At 36.1% G+C, this 15,545-nt stretch overlaps 1 protein-coding gene across 1 annotated transcript in view; it reads left to right on the top strand.

Moving 5' to 3' along the window:
* The window catches only part of LOC132306832 (myosin-9-like), a 55,871-nt gene that overhangs the window by 10,006 nt on the left and 30,320 nt on the right, over window positions 1-15,545 (top strand). Inside the window, exons 15-25 of the mRNA XM_059804400.1 lie at window positions 97-223; window positions 316-498; window positions 657-788; window positions 872-981; window positions 1,131-1,191; window positions 2,125-2,302; window positions 2,450-2,655; window positions 2,744-2,863; window positions 3,302-3,400; window positions 3,896-4,117; window positions 10,055-10,194. Coding sequence (XP_059660383.1) covers window positions 97-223; window positions 316-498; window positions 657-788; window positions 872-981; window positions 1,131-1,191; window positions 2,125-2,302; window positions 2,450-2,655; window positions 2,744-2,863; window positions 3,302-3,400; window positions 3,896-4,117; window positions 10,055-10,194 — 1,578 coding nt within the window. The remainder of the gene's footprint in view (window positions 1-96; window positions 224-315; window positions 499-656; window positions 789-871; window positions 982-1,130; window positions 1,192-2,124; window positions 2,303-2,449; window positions 2,656-2,743; window positions 2,864-3,301; window positions 3,401-3,895; window positions 4,118-10,054; window positions 10,195-15,545) is intronic.

Below are 15,545 nucleotides of genomic sequence, written 5' to 3'. Positions count from 1 at the left end.
TGTACAAATGCATCTCTTTTTTGTATGTGTGCATGTACGACTTTCTATATGCATGATTTCTCATCTGCTTATGTGGTGGATTTGTTCTGTTTCCAGCATGTTTCCAAAGTCAACTCATGAAACATTTTCAACAAAGCTTTATCAGACATTCAAAGCTCACAAACGCTTTATCAAGCCAAAGTTATCTCGCACCGATTTCACCATTGCTCATTATGCTGGAGAAGTGAGTAGATTCTGGAATTTTTTTCTTGACTAAAAAGTTGCTGCTGCAATATAGCATCTTCATTCTGCACAATTTTTTTTTTCCCTCGCCAGGTTTTATATCAATCTGAGCAATTTCTAGACAAAAACAAAGACTATGTTGTTCCTGAACATCAAGATTTGTTGAGTGCTTCCAAATGTTCTTTTGTAGCAGGCCTTTTCCCTCCACTTCCTGAAGAAACAACCAAATCTTCGTCCAAATCTGCTAAATTTGCGTCTATTGGTTCTCGTTTTAAGGTATCTTCTCTTAAATCATGTTTCTAACAGTTCCTGTGAATTTTTGTCAGTAAAGTAGTTATTCAAGGGCACATTAATCAATTTTTGCCAATATCATTAGCATTTTAATGTTCATCACACTGCAAGGTGAAATCTGACGACTAATTTAACTGGCGCAGCTACAACTTCAACAATTAATGGAAACACTAAATTCTACAGAACCCCATTACATTAGATGTGTGAAGCCAAATAATCTTCTTAAACCTTCTATCTTTGAGAATGTCAATGTCATGCAGCAACTACGTTGTGGTGTGAGTACAATTCCGAATTTTCATTTTCTATTAAGTTATTGTATATTTTTTTTTGAATTTCATGGCCATTTTTATCCATGTAGGGTGTTCTAGAGGCAATTAGAATCAGTTGTGCTGGATACCCGACTCGGAAGATTTTTTTCGAATTTTTAAATCGATTTGGCCTACTTGCTCCACAGGTTTTGGAAGGGAAGTAAGTGCTAGTTTACTTTCTGAACTGATTAGAAAAATTATTGCATTTTGTTGAACACTTTTTGGTGCTTTTCAACTTGGGATTCCATCTGATTTGCTGGAGTATCACCGTTAAATTCTTATATGTGGATTTGTCACATATTTGAGCAGCTCTGATGAAAAGGTTGCATGCCAAAAGATTTTGGAAAAGATGGGGCTTATGGGGGCTCAGGTAATACAAAGTTTGTGTTTGCCTCTTTTAAAAAAAGTTCTTGTTATAACCCTTAATCCCTTGTGTTCATGACCATAAAAATCTTATGTAATTTAATTTCTCATACAAGTATTGACATTGACCTGATACTGGCAGTTCAACTAAATTAACTAACAAGGGAACTTACCCTAACATTGACGTATGCTTGCAATCAAGGTTTTAATAGGTGTTTTTTTTTTTTTTTTTTTTTTTCGCTGAAAAGAAAAGGGTTTTAAAAGGTATTTGTTATGCTTGTTTGTGAGGTGGTTATGGAAGACCTTAAGACATAAAATTTGAGCAGTGGCCTTGTAAGGCATAAGCCTGATGGGTCAAGCTTTCACAAAAGTTTTGCCTTTTTCAGTTTTGCTCCTGTTTTCACTTCAACTCATGAGGCCTCATTCTCATGTGACCATTCTTTTCATTTGAGTTATTTATGTTATTATTTCTTTTTCATCTTTAAAGCAGCTGACTAATTATCTTTTTTATGATAATAAATTCTAATCACATTCACAGTTTATTTACTTTTCTGTTGTACTTGACAGTATTCCATTTTTGAGTTATGGTGATCTTCCAGTGGGATAAGTGATCTTCATATTATTTAATCTTGAGTGGTAATAGTGTTATAATTGTTTAATATAGGGTATTATGCTTTAAAATTTCGTACCAGTGTTTAAACATATTTTAAGTTTCCCATTTGCATAGTTTGTCCTGTCTTTTCATTATTTTCATGATTACCTTGATGCTTTTGCATTCTGCCTTCCATTCCTCTGCCGAGGGTTTCCTTGAACCTTGCCTTTTAAAAAATACTGCCTTAAAAACACTGTTTGATACACTACTAACTGTAAGTTATGACATATTGGTTTACATCCTGAGCATTCAAGATTACATCCAATAGGTTCATAATTTGGTTTGCAGATAGGAAAAACAAAGGTTTTCCTAAGAGCTGGTCAGATGGCTGAGCTAGATACGAGGAGAGCAGAAAAACTTAACAATGCAGCCAAGACTATTCAGAGGCAGATTAGGACGCACATTACTCACAAACGATATGTTGCTTTGCGGAAGGCAACTATTTGTTTACAATCGATATTGAGAGGTGTGACAAAATCATTGAAGCATGAATCCATCCCCTCGGTTCCCACAAAAAGCTTTTTTTTTTTCTTTGGGGGATTAACTACCTATACCCTTTCTTATCTATATCATAAGTAAGTTAAAATTTTTCTTTGTTGGTTATGACTTCTAGGAAGACTTGCATGCAAGATATTTGAGAACTTGAGAAGGGAGGCAGGTGCTCTTAAAATTCAGACTAATTTGCGTAGGCACTTGGCAAGAATGGGTTACACCAAAAACAAGTCCTCAGTCCTAATCTTGCAGACAGGAATTCGAGCAATGGCAGCTCGTAATGAGTTTAGATTCAAAAGGCAAACAAAGGCAGCGGTTATTGTTCAGGTTGTTTTTCTTTGGGTATTGCTCGGAAGATCTACTTCGATGCATTTTATGTTTTTGAAGATGATTTTACTTGGAAAGATGCTTGCAGGCTCATTCCCGTGGTCATCGAGCCTCTTTGAACTACAAGAAACTCAGAAGCGCAGCTGTCGTATCACAATGCAGGTGGAGGGGGAGAGTTGCCAGAAAAGAGCTTAGGAAACTAAAGATGGTAGGCATTGGTATTTTAATGCTATTGAAATTTATACAAGTATTTCAGTATTGTAATTATTTAACTTTTGGAGTGTCATTTACAAGCTAAACATTTGTTAGAGTAGGATAAAAAATTGGGGGGTTCAGACTTCAATATTATTGTGGTGTGTGGGCAGGATTTATTGCCATTTGGACATTTGAAGTGACAATGACAAGAATCCATGTGATAAACTGCAATATGCTTATCAATGACAGTTTCACTTGGCAGATGCACCATTACTGCGACAGTGAAAAAAGGAGAGATCATGTATAAAACATACATGTTTAAAGTTGCCATTTGCATATTGTGTAGAAAACACTATGTCATTGTTATCACAAGTCAACACAAAAGTTTGTATTTCCCTAGCAATTGCCTCATATTTTCTCATCCCTAATGTGCATTTGCTTTATTCTTCAGGCTGCAAGAGAAACAGGTGCACTTCAAGAAGCAAAGGATAAGCTTGAGAAACAGGTGGAAGAACTCACATGGCGTTTGCAGTTGGAAAAACGTTTGAGGGTAATATATTTATGTCATTTAGGTCCAAATTAAGTATTTTCAACCATTCTGCAGGAAATTTACATTCTAATTATGTATTTTTCTGTGAGACTGATTGGCAAGGTTCTTATCAACAAAAAAGAAAAAAAGAAAAAGAAAAAAAAACTGTAATACCAGGCCTTTTGATCCATTGTTTTTTTTTTTTATATTATTTATTATTTATTATTATAGGTAAGGCATACACGTAACAGACTCACACATGCACTATTGTCCCAATAGGAACTTGAACCCTCAGCCTCCTATGTTGGGGGAGGAGGAGGAGATACCACTTGGTTAGGTCCATTGTCTTTCTGATTCATTGCAGTAAACTCTTTGGAAGTTTTGTACCATTGCTTGAACTTCTATTGGCAATGACTTGAATGATGATTATGACCATACTGAATTTGAAGAATAGCATTGATAAATGTAGTGCTACTTGGTTATGGCTTCTAAACGAAGTTTAATGTCATGTGATAGACCGACTTAGAAGAGGCAAAAGGGCAGGAGATAACAAAGTTGCAGAACTCCTTGCAAGCTATGCAAAGCAAAGTTGATGAAACAAATGGACTGCTTGTCAAGGAACGCGAGGCTGCACAGAAGGCAATTGAGGAGGCATCTTCTATTATCAAAGAGACCCCAGTTATTGTCCAGGATACTGAAAAGATTGAGACTCTGACTGCAGAAGTGGAAAGCTTGAAGGTAATGTTGGCTGCCTATTATTGTACCTCGCACGTGTGTGCGTGTTATATCATTGCAATGGATAACTATTACCTCTTTCAATTGTGCCATTATTAATTCATGCATTGAACCTTAAATGCCCTCCGTTGTAAATATGATTCCCAATAGAGGGGAAAACTTCATGCTTTAGTTTTTATATGATGGAATTGCTTCAATATTGAGGTTTGGGAACTTGGTGGTAGAATGAGGATGTACAAGCCATCATAAAAACAAGAATGAACATTATAAAATTTGGAAAAAAATAAAAAATAAAATGAAGAAACCCTCAAGGAGCACAAATGTGCAATGAAGGAAGGTAAAAAAATGTATTTTGTGAAGCTATTTCTAAGTCATATGGTGATAATTATTCTAAATAAGGTACGATTATGAAGAATGGGGAGAAGAATACATGACTTGCTATGTTAAGGGAGAGGAAAACTAGAGATTTTAATAGTATGAAGTGCATAAAGAATGAGGATAAAAGAGTCCTAGTAAAACATATGATGAAATTTGAGAAAAGTGAAGAAGTTATTTTGAGAAGCTATTGAATGAAGATCATGTAGAAAGCTTAGGTTTAGAAGAAAAAGTAACATCACAGAAATTAGAGAGAGCAGTCCTTCCCTGCCCTTCCCCCCGCCCGCACAAGATCATGGTGTGGGAAATGAAAAGTTGTTAAAGCAAGATGAAATGAGGATAATACTGGGGGCAATTTAACATTCCTATTGAGACTTAGAAGTGTTTTAAGTGATGCTGTTGTTTTTGGATACAAAATTATTCAATAAGATAGTAATAACTAAGAAAATTTACTGATGAGTAAAAGTTTTTAAGAACCTATATGCAAAACTAAAGGAGATATTCAAAGTTGTATAAATAATCATGTTATAAAATTAGTGAGTCAACTATGAAACTTCAGGAGAGAATTATTGAACAACAACTAAAACGTGAAACTACAGCCGAACAATCAATTTGAATATATGCTGGAAAGTTCAATAATGGAAATTGTTTACCTAGGAGAATAATGGAAAGATATTGAGAAAACCAAAAAGATCTTCATATAGTATCGATGGAAAAAGCCTATCATAGGGTCTGTAGATATAGAATACGCTGGAATTTTTTTTTGTTTATAGGAGGAGTTACAAATAGATATATTGATGTGCTAAAGGATATGCATGATGAATCCGTGATCATAGTACGAACAACTGTGGGAGAAACAATTGAATTTTTAATTATTGTAGGCTTAGACCAGCCATACAAGTGAATTTAACATTCCATGAAATAAGTGAACAGCTATTAGACCAGCCATACTTTGTGGTACCGAATGTTGGGTGGCTATGAAACAAATTTGCATCAAGTGAATGGGGCAGAAATGCGAATGTTGAGATGGATGGGTGGCAAGACTAAAAAGGATAGAATTAGAAATGATGCCATTCGAGAGATGGTTGGAGTAGGACCAATTGGAGACAAAATGAGAGAAAATCGGTTAAGATGGTTTGGACATGTGCGAAGAAGAGCTTTAAGTGTGCCGGTTAGGAAAAGTGACATAGTCCACATTGAGGGTAATGCTAGGGGAAGAGGGAGACCAAAGTTAACGTGGGTAGGGTTAGTAAAGAAAGATATGATAGCATGTGAATTGACTGAGGCTATGGCCTTAAATAGAGCGGAATGGAAACATGGGATTCATGTAACAACCCCAAGTGATTGGGAAAAGGCTTGGTTGTTGTGGTTGTTGTTGTTGTTGTTGCTGTAGGCTTGCATTAAGAATTGGCATTAAATCCATATGTTTTTGCTTTAGTTATAGATGAACTAATAAAACACATTTGGGATAAGGTTTCATAGTGTATGATATTTGTTGATAATGTCGTTTTATATGATGAAAGTGTGACGCTAGAGATTGAATAACTGCTAAATCAGATGTTTGGAGAGAAGTTCCAGAATCAAGAAGGTTTAAAATAATAAAACTATATATGTGGAATGTAAGTAAAAACAGAAGTACAAGTGGGGTTGCAATAATGATCAAGAATCAAGAGATGCCATATAGGAACATTTCGATACCTTGGTTCATTATACACACGGGGAGAATTGGAGGTGGTTTTAATCATAGGATAAAACAGGATGGATTAAATGGTGGAGTGCTTCTGGCGTATTATGTGATTGGTGTTAACTCTAAAATTGAAATGTCAAATTTGTTAATAGTTAATGACTAGGGATACTTTATGGGACACAATGTTGGAAAACTAAGAAACAACTTATTCATAAAATGTCTGAATTGAAAATATTGAGATGTATGTGTGACAACAGAAGAAAGGATAAAATAATAAATTCCATTCTTGAAATGGTTGATGTAACCCAATTGAAGATAAAGATGTGAGAGTAGATTAAAATGGTTTGGCCATTTGCAGTGATATCAATAGCTGCATTGATAAGGACAAATGACATGGTTCTTGTTGAGAGTAATGTTAAGGAAGGAAAGACCAAACGTAATATGGACTGAGACAGTTATGAAAGACATGGTAGCATGTGGTTTAGCTAAGGTTATGGCCTCCAAAAGAGGGAAATGGCAAAACATGATCCAAGTATGATGTAGTAGATCCCAAATTGTTGGGAAAACACTTTATTGAGTTTGGTTGAGTTGAGAATGTGCCTCATTATAAAGAGATACTAGCAATAGTTTCATTGGATAAATTAACGAGTAAAGTGCAAAAAACCCTCCTGAACTATCTTCTCTCTCCCAATAAACCCCCCTGAACTATTTTTTTTAATAGTTAACCCCCTATACTATTAATTTTTTGCAAAATCTCCCAAACCATTACTGTTCCATTCATGCCAGAATGGAAAATCAACCAATTTTATAAAAATGACAATATTACCCTTTAGCATGCCCATATCTGATTGGTTAACCCGTTTTTAATTGGTATCCCCTCCATCCCATCAATAATTCAATATTGTGAGCCCTAACAATTCCCTCTCTCTGCAATCCTGCCATTACGACCATTCAAACAAATTCAAAACCCTAATTTTAATAGGAAAATCAAGATTCTAGTCCGTTAATTTTATCTAAGATAGAAAATTCAAAACCCTAAATTCTCTACTTTAATTCAAACTCCATGAACAACCCTTGCCATCACCGGTTGGCATTTGCTCTTTGGAGCCATGTTTCATAGGAATTGGAACCTCCAAACAAATGATATAGACGAACAAGTCATTGATAGGAACCTGGATTGCTTCTCGTCCTCCTCGACCTCCTCCAAACAGGGGTGCTCTATATTCCCTCCCACATACCGGAAAACTCCTTTACAGAGAAGCCATGTTTTATGGCCTTCTTGACCATGTCCGGCCTGCAAAGTGGGGTCGATTTGACAGTAACAGACTCAGACTCTCCCAGTCTATATCAGGCCGAGCACCGGCCGATGGTTTAGATTGTAAAGGTAGAGATACATACATATATATATGTATATATCACACGCACACACACACACACACGTTTATGGTTCAGAATGCAATGAGAGAAAGAGGTGGGTTGGAATATACATGGGGTTAGATTAGGATGAGAGAGAGAAGAGAGCTGTTTGGGGCGATATATATATATATTTTTTTTGAAAGGAAAGGATCTAACTTGGGTAATTGTTTGGGGCGAAATTTGACAGAAAATAGATGAGTGAATGGGAAAGATTGATGTGCTGTCCATTTTCTATTGGTCATAGGCATTACAATTGCCACATTAGCAGGTGAAGGTTAAAACAAAAGGAAACGACGTCGTTGTATTTAAGGATAAATTGGTAATTTATTGCGTCCGGTAACCGTGACTTGACGACCTATCCTTAAATGTAACTTTTTCATAGTTCGGGGGGGGGGGGGGGGGGGGGGGGGTGGTTTATTAAATCAACTGATAGTTCAGAGTTTTTTTTTGCACTTTACTCTAAATTAAACAATAAGCTATTAGCCCAATGGTATAACCTCCCTACCCTTAAAAGATGAGGGGGGAAGGGTTTGAGCCCAGCGTGGGCAATGTGTGTGAGTACTTACCTGACAAAAAAAAAAAAATTGTTTCATTGGATAGATTGGTAAGGTGTCATCAATAGATGGGTATAAGATTGCTGAAGTATGCATTCAATACAAAAACATAGTTTGGGTCTACAATCAATAAGCTTTGATACTAATTGATAAGTACAGGACACAAACTCGAGGCTCTGATAGAGAAAACAAAAGGCCCAAAAACATTTAGAGGGGGGTAAATAGTTTCTGTCCAATTTAACTAACAATAACTGATACTTCAACTCTAATAATTATTTTCAAAACACAACAACATGAATTAGTTAAATTTTGAGAGCAGAAATAAATAAACCGTGCAACCAAATAAGAACACATGAGTTTTACGTGGAAAACCCAACGCGGAAAAATCACGAGACCTAGTCCAGGCAAACCAAATTCACTATGAGAAAGAAGTTACAACCAAGTTAACAGTTCCCAAACCCTAGTTACCTTTTGACACAAACTGACTCTCCAAACTAATATTCTTAGTTTATCAGTCATAACTAATATATTTTGTTTTTAAAATATTTTGTCAGGAAGTGTTGGTTTCTGTAAACTTATCACAAAAAAAAAGTGTTGGTGTTCGCATTAGTTATGTTATATGGATTCTTCTACATTTTTGAAATACCCTTATTGGACATGACTGAATGTGTATGGGGGGTATGGGATATGCGTCCAACATGTCTTGTTGTCCATGCACCTAACATACATGTTTGCTCTTTAATTATCCACTACCTTTCTTATTAAATCTCTTATGGTATTGATGCCAATAGACATGCCTACGTAGCTGACTGTTATCGGCTTGATAGCAGTGGGATTACGTGGGACGTGCGTTTAGGCGTTCTTTTCAGGATTGGGAGATGGACGAGGTATGTGTTCTTTTGGATAAGTTATATCAGCAGGAGGCAGTTGGCAGAGGTAGTGATGATCTTCTGTGGGTCCCCTCTACCCATGGTAGATTCGATGTCCGGTCCATGTTTCTATGCCTCTTCAACTTCGTTGGCCTTGATTTTCCATGGAAGACCATATTGCGCTCTAAGGCTCCACTTAGAGTGGCATTTTTTGTATGGGACTGCTGTATGGGGTAAGATTTTGAAGCTTGACAACTTGAGGAAGAGAGGCAACAATATTGTTAATTGGTGCTGCCCTTGCAAACAAGATGGTGAGTCTGTGGATCATATCCTCTTGCATTGTCCCGTGGCGTATGACTGTTGGAACCTTATATTTGGCTTATTTGGTATGCTTTGGGTAATGCCTCGATCTTCGAAGGGTCTGATTAACGCGTGGAGGGGATGCCGCGTGAGAAGTAGCATACGCGACTATTGGAGGACAGTTCCACACTATTAGATCCCGGTTCCGTTTTTGTATAAGGGACGCGTTCCCCTTTTGAACGCTTTTTTAATCGATTATTACTTATCAAAAAAAAAAAAAAAAAATTATATGGTTGCTTCATAATGAGTGAAGTGCCAGTTGTAAACAACTTTTACACACCAATTATACATCGACGATTTTATTAAATCTCTAATAGGCTTTTGTATCCTTGGAGATTGGCTTATGTGATTGGATAGATTTTGATATTGTTACATAATGATTTTCTTTTTGATTCTGAGGAGGGGCAATTTAGAGTCTGATTTCTTATTTAGAAGAGGTTTGATATAGAGAATCTTTTAAAGGAGATTGTTTGCGTAGATCTTGTTTTTTGGTTATTCCCTTTGAGATCTCAATAGGATATTTAATGGACCATGTGAGCTCTTAGTTGGATTGGCATTTGTGAATCGTGAGTTATATATTTCAGCTTGCATGTTGTCATGTCATTCCTTGTCATATGTTACAAATTTTTCTTCTTGGCCTTGGCTTCCTCACTTTTTACTTCTTTTATCTTTTACACAGGCTTTGTTGCAATCTGAAAAGCAACGAGCTGATGATTCTGAGCGGAAATGTGCTGAAGCCCAGGAATCTAGTGAAGAAAGTCGTAAGAAGTTGGAGGAAACTGAAAAAAGAGTCTATCAACTTCAGGATTCTTTGAACAGGTAGTAGTAGTGCCTAACCCTTCAAGATAAATATTTTTTTGTTTTGATCTCAAAGAATTTAGATATACTTCTCATCAAAGTCCATCCTCATTTCTCTACAAGATATATTCAAAATTAGCTCAAAATTAGATCTTAAAGGGGTCAGTAAACATCCAGTTGTCCCCAAAATTATTAGGTGTTGGGCCAAATTATGTGTACCATGCTCATCTATCTTCGCTCATGCGTCACCTTTTGCTTGTGAAAAAGGCATACAGACAGACATAATAGAGTAAAAATAGGCAGACAGAATGGGGAAAATCCCAATCGAGAGACTTTAACAGAAGACCTCTCAATAATAAAGCATTGATATCATGTAAGGCAATTGCTTGCTCTAAAAGCTTAGGCTATTAGAGAAGCATCCAAACAATATGTAATGAGCTCTCACATGTTTATGAGCAAGAATTTGGACTTCAATTAAGTCAATGATTTTTTTTTTTTTTTTTTGACCCTGACATCCACAAGATTTGAATGTTAGGACATTGGTTCAGTCTTTTCAAACAAAGAATCTGTGTCAAGCTCCCATTTCTACACATAGCTAAACTTGCCTGCATAAATGAGAAATAATATATCATGTCTATAACTCTTCAAAGTATACCATCGTTTCTTGTCCGTTCACATATTCCTTTATCATATTCTGTTATGACTAGTTTTTGAAACGCATAACAAATATAGTCCTATTTTGAACCATCCAATCCACTATGAAAGGTGTAAATCAAGATTCATACATGTGATCTTGTGAAGAACAAAAGGTCTTAGGTCTTTCTATGTTTTTATTTTTGTTGTTATTTTTTTTGCAAATGAATTTGAACTGTCAATGAGGAATTGGGAGAAAATGACTGGCGAAGTGTCTTACAGGTCTAGGCTCTTCTTATGTTTCCAGAAGTACTGAAGTACTGAAAATCAGGGAAAATATTTCGATTCTAGTCTGTCTTTTAGAATACCAAAATTGAACCATTATAGTGTAATATGAGGTGCTTAAGCTACATTCAGAAATATCAATAATACAGAACTCACCCTATGTAACTCACCTTATGGTTTATATTTCTAGGATAAGTAAGGCTGTGAGGCTTGGAGTTGGAAACAATTCCAGGAAAACTTGATGAGGTCTTACAGAGACAACAAAGTTGAAGTCTTGAAGAAGTTGCGGTTTGGGAAGGAATTTTGTGTTGCACGTACATGGTTGTGCCTCATTGGACACTCTCTTCTACTTATTGAAGAAAAAGAGAGGAGATATTTGGTGAGAAGTTAAGAACTATATGTGAAGGTAGCAGTTAGTACTTTAGGGTGGTGACATGCATTGATTTGTCTTCAATGGCTTGGATGAGTCTTAATGAGCCTCAAGTTGAATAAATTATAGTATGCCCACGCTGCATTGAACAACTTACATGTCTAGTTTGAAGATGAGATTGATGGTGGGGGTAAATTTTATCTTAGGGTGGTTAGTGCTTTGATCGTCTACAATGAGTTGGACAAGTGTTAATGAACCTCAAGTTGAATAAATTATTCTATGCTCATGCTGTGTTGAACAACTTACATATCTAGGTTGAAGACGAGATTGATGATGGGCTAAATCTTATCTTAAAAATCATTTCATTATTCGTGTTAAAAAGGGTTACATTTTAGTAATGATAGTCAGTGAATTAACTGAGTCAAACCCTACCTCTTATTGCTTTATAGTAATCATGTTAACACGCTGACAGTAGCAAGCTTGTCTTTGCCATTTAATTATAAGGTCTCATGATATCATAGAACTGTAAGTAACATGACACCCTATAACTTAAACCAGCCTTTGGTTGAGTTCATGTTTTTCAACTAAGAATCTCGGTGAAGCATCAGTTTGCTACTTGCCGGGCTGTATCAAGTGGAATAACAATCTGACATGGATGATCATATAAGTGGCATGGAGTGAGTTATTGATCAATAATGGATCTGTAGCATAATATGCTCACGAGATGATTCATTGAGGTGAAAAATGTTGGTAGAAAACAGACATTGAATGGTGCCCTCTATCATCTAGTGTCATTATCCGGTGTGGTCCCGGTTAATCAAGGGTGCTGGAAGGGGCAAATTGGACAGAGGCCTAACTTTTGGCATTATTTGCATAAAGTGGTTGCTATCGATAATTTTACAACTGCTACAGGCAATGACCCCTATACCTAACTGAAATATAATTTGTGCAAAACTAGGATGTTGCTTTTCCTTCTTTTCCTCATTAGAGAGATTATATTTGGAGAATTTAAAATCCCAATCTTTTTGAAACTATTTTATTTTTCAAAATTTCCAAACTAATAGAGCCTTAATTTTTCTAACTTTAGTACGTCGCAAGCATTGTTTTGAGACTCGTCCAAGTCTCTGCATATCGGCCAAGTTATAATGGACTTGGCCGAGCCGGAGTCAGATACGCACTGATATATCAGTGGGAATCGGGAAATTTTAATCCACCAGCCTTGTTCGAGTCCCTAGTGACTTGGCCGAGTCTATTCCTACTAGGCAGAGCCAGCATTCGAAAGTGCAAGGTCGAGAAAATTTCATCACTGCAGTTTCTGATACCATTACGTTACACCTGTTGCACTCTGCGTCCATTACACCAGACTGCATCCACAACTTAAGATTATGGTTGTAAGGGAGTTGTGAACAGATTGCTCTCTCATTTTTCTCTCATCAAGCTTTTACAGTTCTTTGGTACCTTTGGTTTACGGTAAGCTCCTAATTCTGTTGCAAATTCCTTGGCAATCTGATGTTGATGGGGCAAGAGGTTTATTTGAGGCAACAAAGGGTAAAGTTAATAATATTCTAAAGGCAGATTTTTTCTTGCTTTTCTGACACTAGACAAAGGTCAGCATTCTGGACTTCATATATTTGTAAAAATTTTGGATATAAGAACTGAACTTTGGTAGGATAAGGTGATCCTAGCAATATAGTTTTGCTTCTAGAAAAAATTTATGGAATGTGAATATCATATTGTACCATCATAGAAATGATTAACTTGCTGATGTTTCTGAAAATCTCTCTCACTCTCACTCACACTCTCAGAGGTGTACAATGGAAATGTCACCTCTTTGAAGTTGAATAACGAGTCCCTGTCATAACAATTTTGCAAAGTAAATTGTGAGGGAATCTTTTGATTTGATCTCTTTATCTTTCCTCCTTGGCTGTCCATATCTTTTTCCCCTCCCTCCCACCCAAATGGCGAAAAGAGAGTGTCTTCTTAATTATTCATAGATAAATATTAATGAACAGATTACTTATCAAAAAAAAAAAAAAATTATTAATGAACCGATCAGTAATTGAAACTTTACCTATAGTTTCAGCAGAGGAAACATCTCACAGTCAAGACCATAATGTCCATGGCTACTCTAGCATCAAGTTTGTATAGTGAGGCAACTAGAAAGAAAATTGAACAAATTTATCAGTAAGAAAATGAAGAACATGTATATCAAGCTCTCACATGATATAATATAGATTTTTGTAATTAGTTATAGGAGTTACATCTCAAGATGTTCTACTTGAACTAGTACCCATATGCCAATTGACTAATACTAGATATGATCTAGTGTGTCTCAGGATGATAAACTGCATGTCAGACCAAGTTTCAGAGCTGAAAATGATCTTGTCTTCCTCATCCAACTCGAGTTTAACTTCAGGACTTGTTGCTAGAGATGATCGGGTTGATGCGTTGTCCACTTCTTCTGATAGTACATCCACTGATTCCGATTTTACATTTCCAGCTCCCACTTCGACTCCAGCAAACTTCTCTTCCTTCAATCCCAATGCTTTCCAGCTGATAGTTCAGGATCTTTCAGCAGCTGAAATCTCAGGTCAGTCTAGTTTTCTTAGTGTCTCCTGTCTGCACTTAAACTCTGTTGCTAGTTGATACTGAGAACATGATCCATCAGCTTGTTGTCTACTTGACATCAAAGCTAATTCAAGCGTGAATGTAATTTATTCATCAAAGGATTCTCACTATCTGGCATGAGACTCTTTCTGTTTCAGACCATCCATTCCATTTTAGTGTAGTTCTCTCCCATCACTCCTTAGCTAGTGTTAGTAATGTTCCTAAGTTATATGCCAGTTTTGTTTAAGTAGGATGCGTTGAAAGTAACTGTATTATATATATTTTTTCTCTTGATGGTTGCATTGTGCAGGATCCGAAAACTGGGAAAGTGAGCGGGAGGGGGCATTCGATGACTTCTTCTGATGGAATTTGCTCATTTTAGCCTCTTGTATTTGTTTTTCCACTAGGTAGATATTAGTTTAATGTGGCATTTTGGCATTATATATAGTGGGTACCTCAACTCAAATTGATTATTATTTTTGATTCATACAAAATTGAGAGGTATAATACTGGGACAGTTATATAGTTCCCTGGTGTCAATTACGAATTACTTTTCCTTCTTATCTAACAAATCATTTGAGTTTTCAAGTTTACTGGACTTCTTGAGTTGATGCACACTTTGTTTGGAGCCCTTACAATATGATTTTGGAGACAATGTTTCAGTTGTTTTTTTATTTTTTTATTTTTTCCCTTTGTTGATTTCTTCATTAAGCGAATTTCTATTGTATGTGGTCTTCTCTCATATTCTTTACAAAATATTTGGGACTTTGTGCCTATTCAATTTGGCTGTTAACAATGGTGATAATATCTTTTATTGGGAAAGTAACATCTTACATATGGTTATGGGAGAATCTTGAGAAAGTGTTTTTGTTTTTGGCAAATCTTTTATAGGGAGAAATAAAAATGTTAAAAGTTTGGCAATGGATGAGCTCAAGAATGAAACCTGTTTAGGATTCTTATGATGAGTTCAAACAATCCCTTTTTGTTGTAATTTTTCTTTGTAGCATCCTTATGTGCCATCCACCAAAAATATTGCACCTTATAATTACATCCCTTCCTCACCATCAGTGTTGACTTGTCTATATTGATTAATCTTCATTCTGTTGTTGAGTTTGGAATAAGATTTTAATTATTTGATTTTGATCCTTCTGAATCTATATGTTCCTGGGCGTATTGAATTTCTGAGTATCAGTTTTCTCGAGTTATCCTCAAATTGCTTTGTAAGTCTGTCTCCATAGAAGAAAGATGTTATTCCCCCTCCCACACCAGTACCAGTGGAAGGCCAGCATAAAGCAGCATCGTTGATTCGTTTTTGTCAGGTTCTGATCCTCCAATTCTTCTACTTTTGTTAGACTTCGTTTTTTTGGTTTTGGTCTATTCTACCAAGTAGACATTAATCTTATAGTTTATACTCTTCTTGTCTTCTCTTCAACTTCTATGATTTTGTTTTATATTAATCTAAATAGGTTGTCAAGTG

This window comes from Cornus florida, unplaced genomic scaffold, assembly GCF_030987335.1.
Source record: "Cornus florida cultivar Cherokee Brave unplaced genomic scaffold, ASM3098733v1 CherokeeBrave_3.0.0_Hap2_Chr05, whole genome shotgun sequence".
NCBI classification, from domain to species: Eukaryota; Viridiplantae; Streptophyta; class Magnoliopsida; order Cornales; family Cornaceae; genus Cornus; species Cornus florida.
The sequence above is the reverse complement of the archived record's forward strand: the minus strand, read 5'-3'. Positions and strand labels throughout refer to the sequence as shown.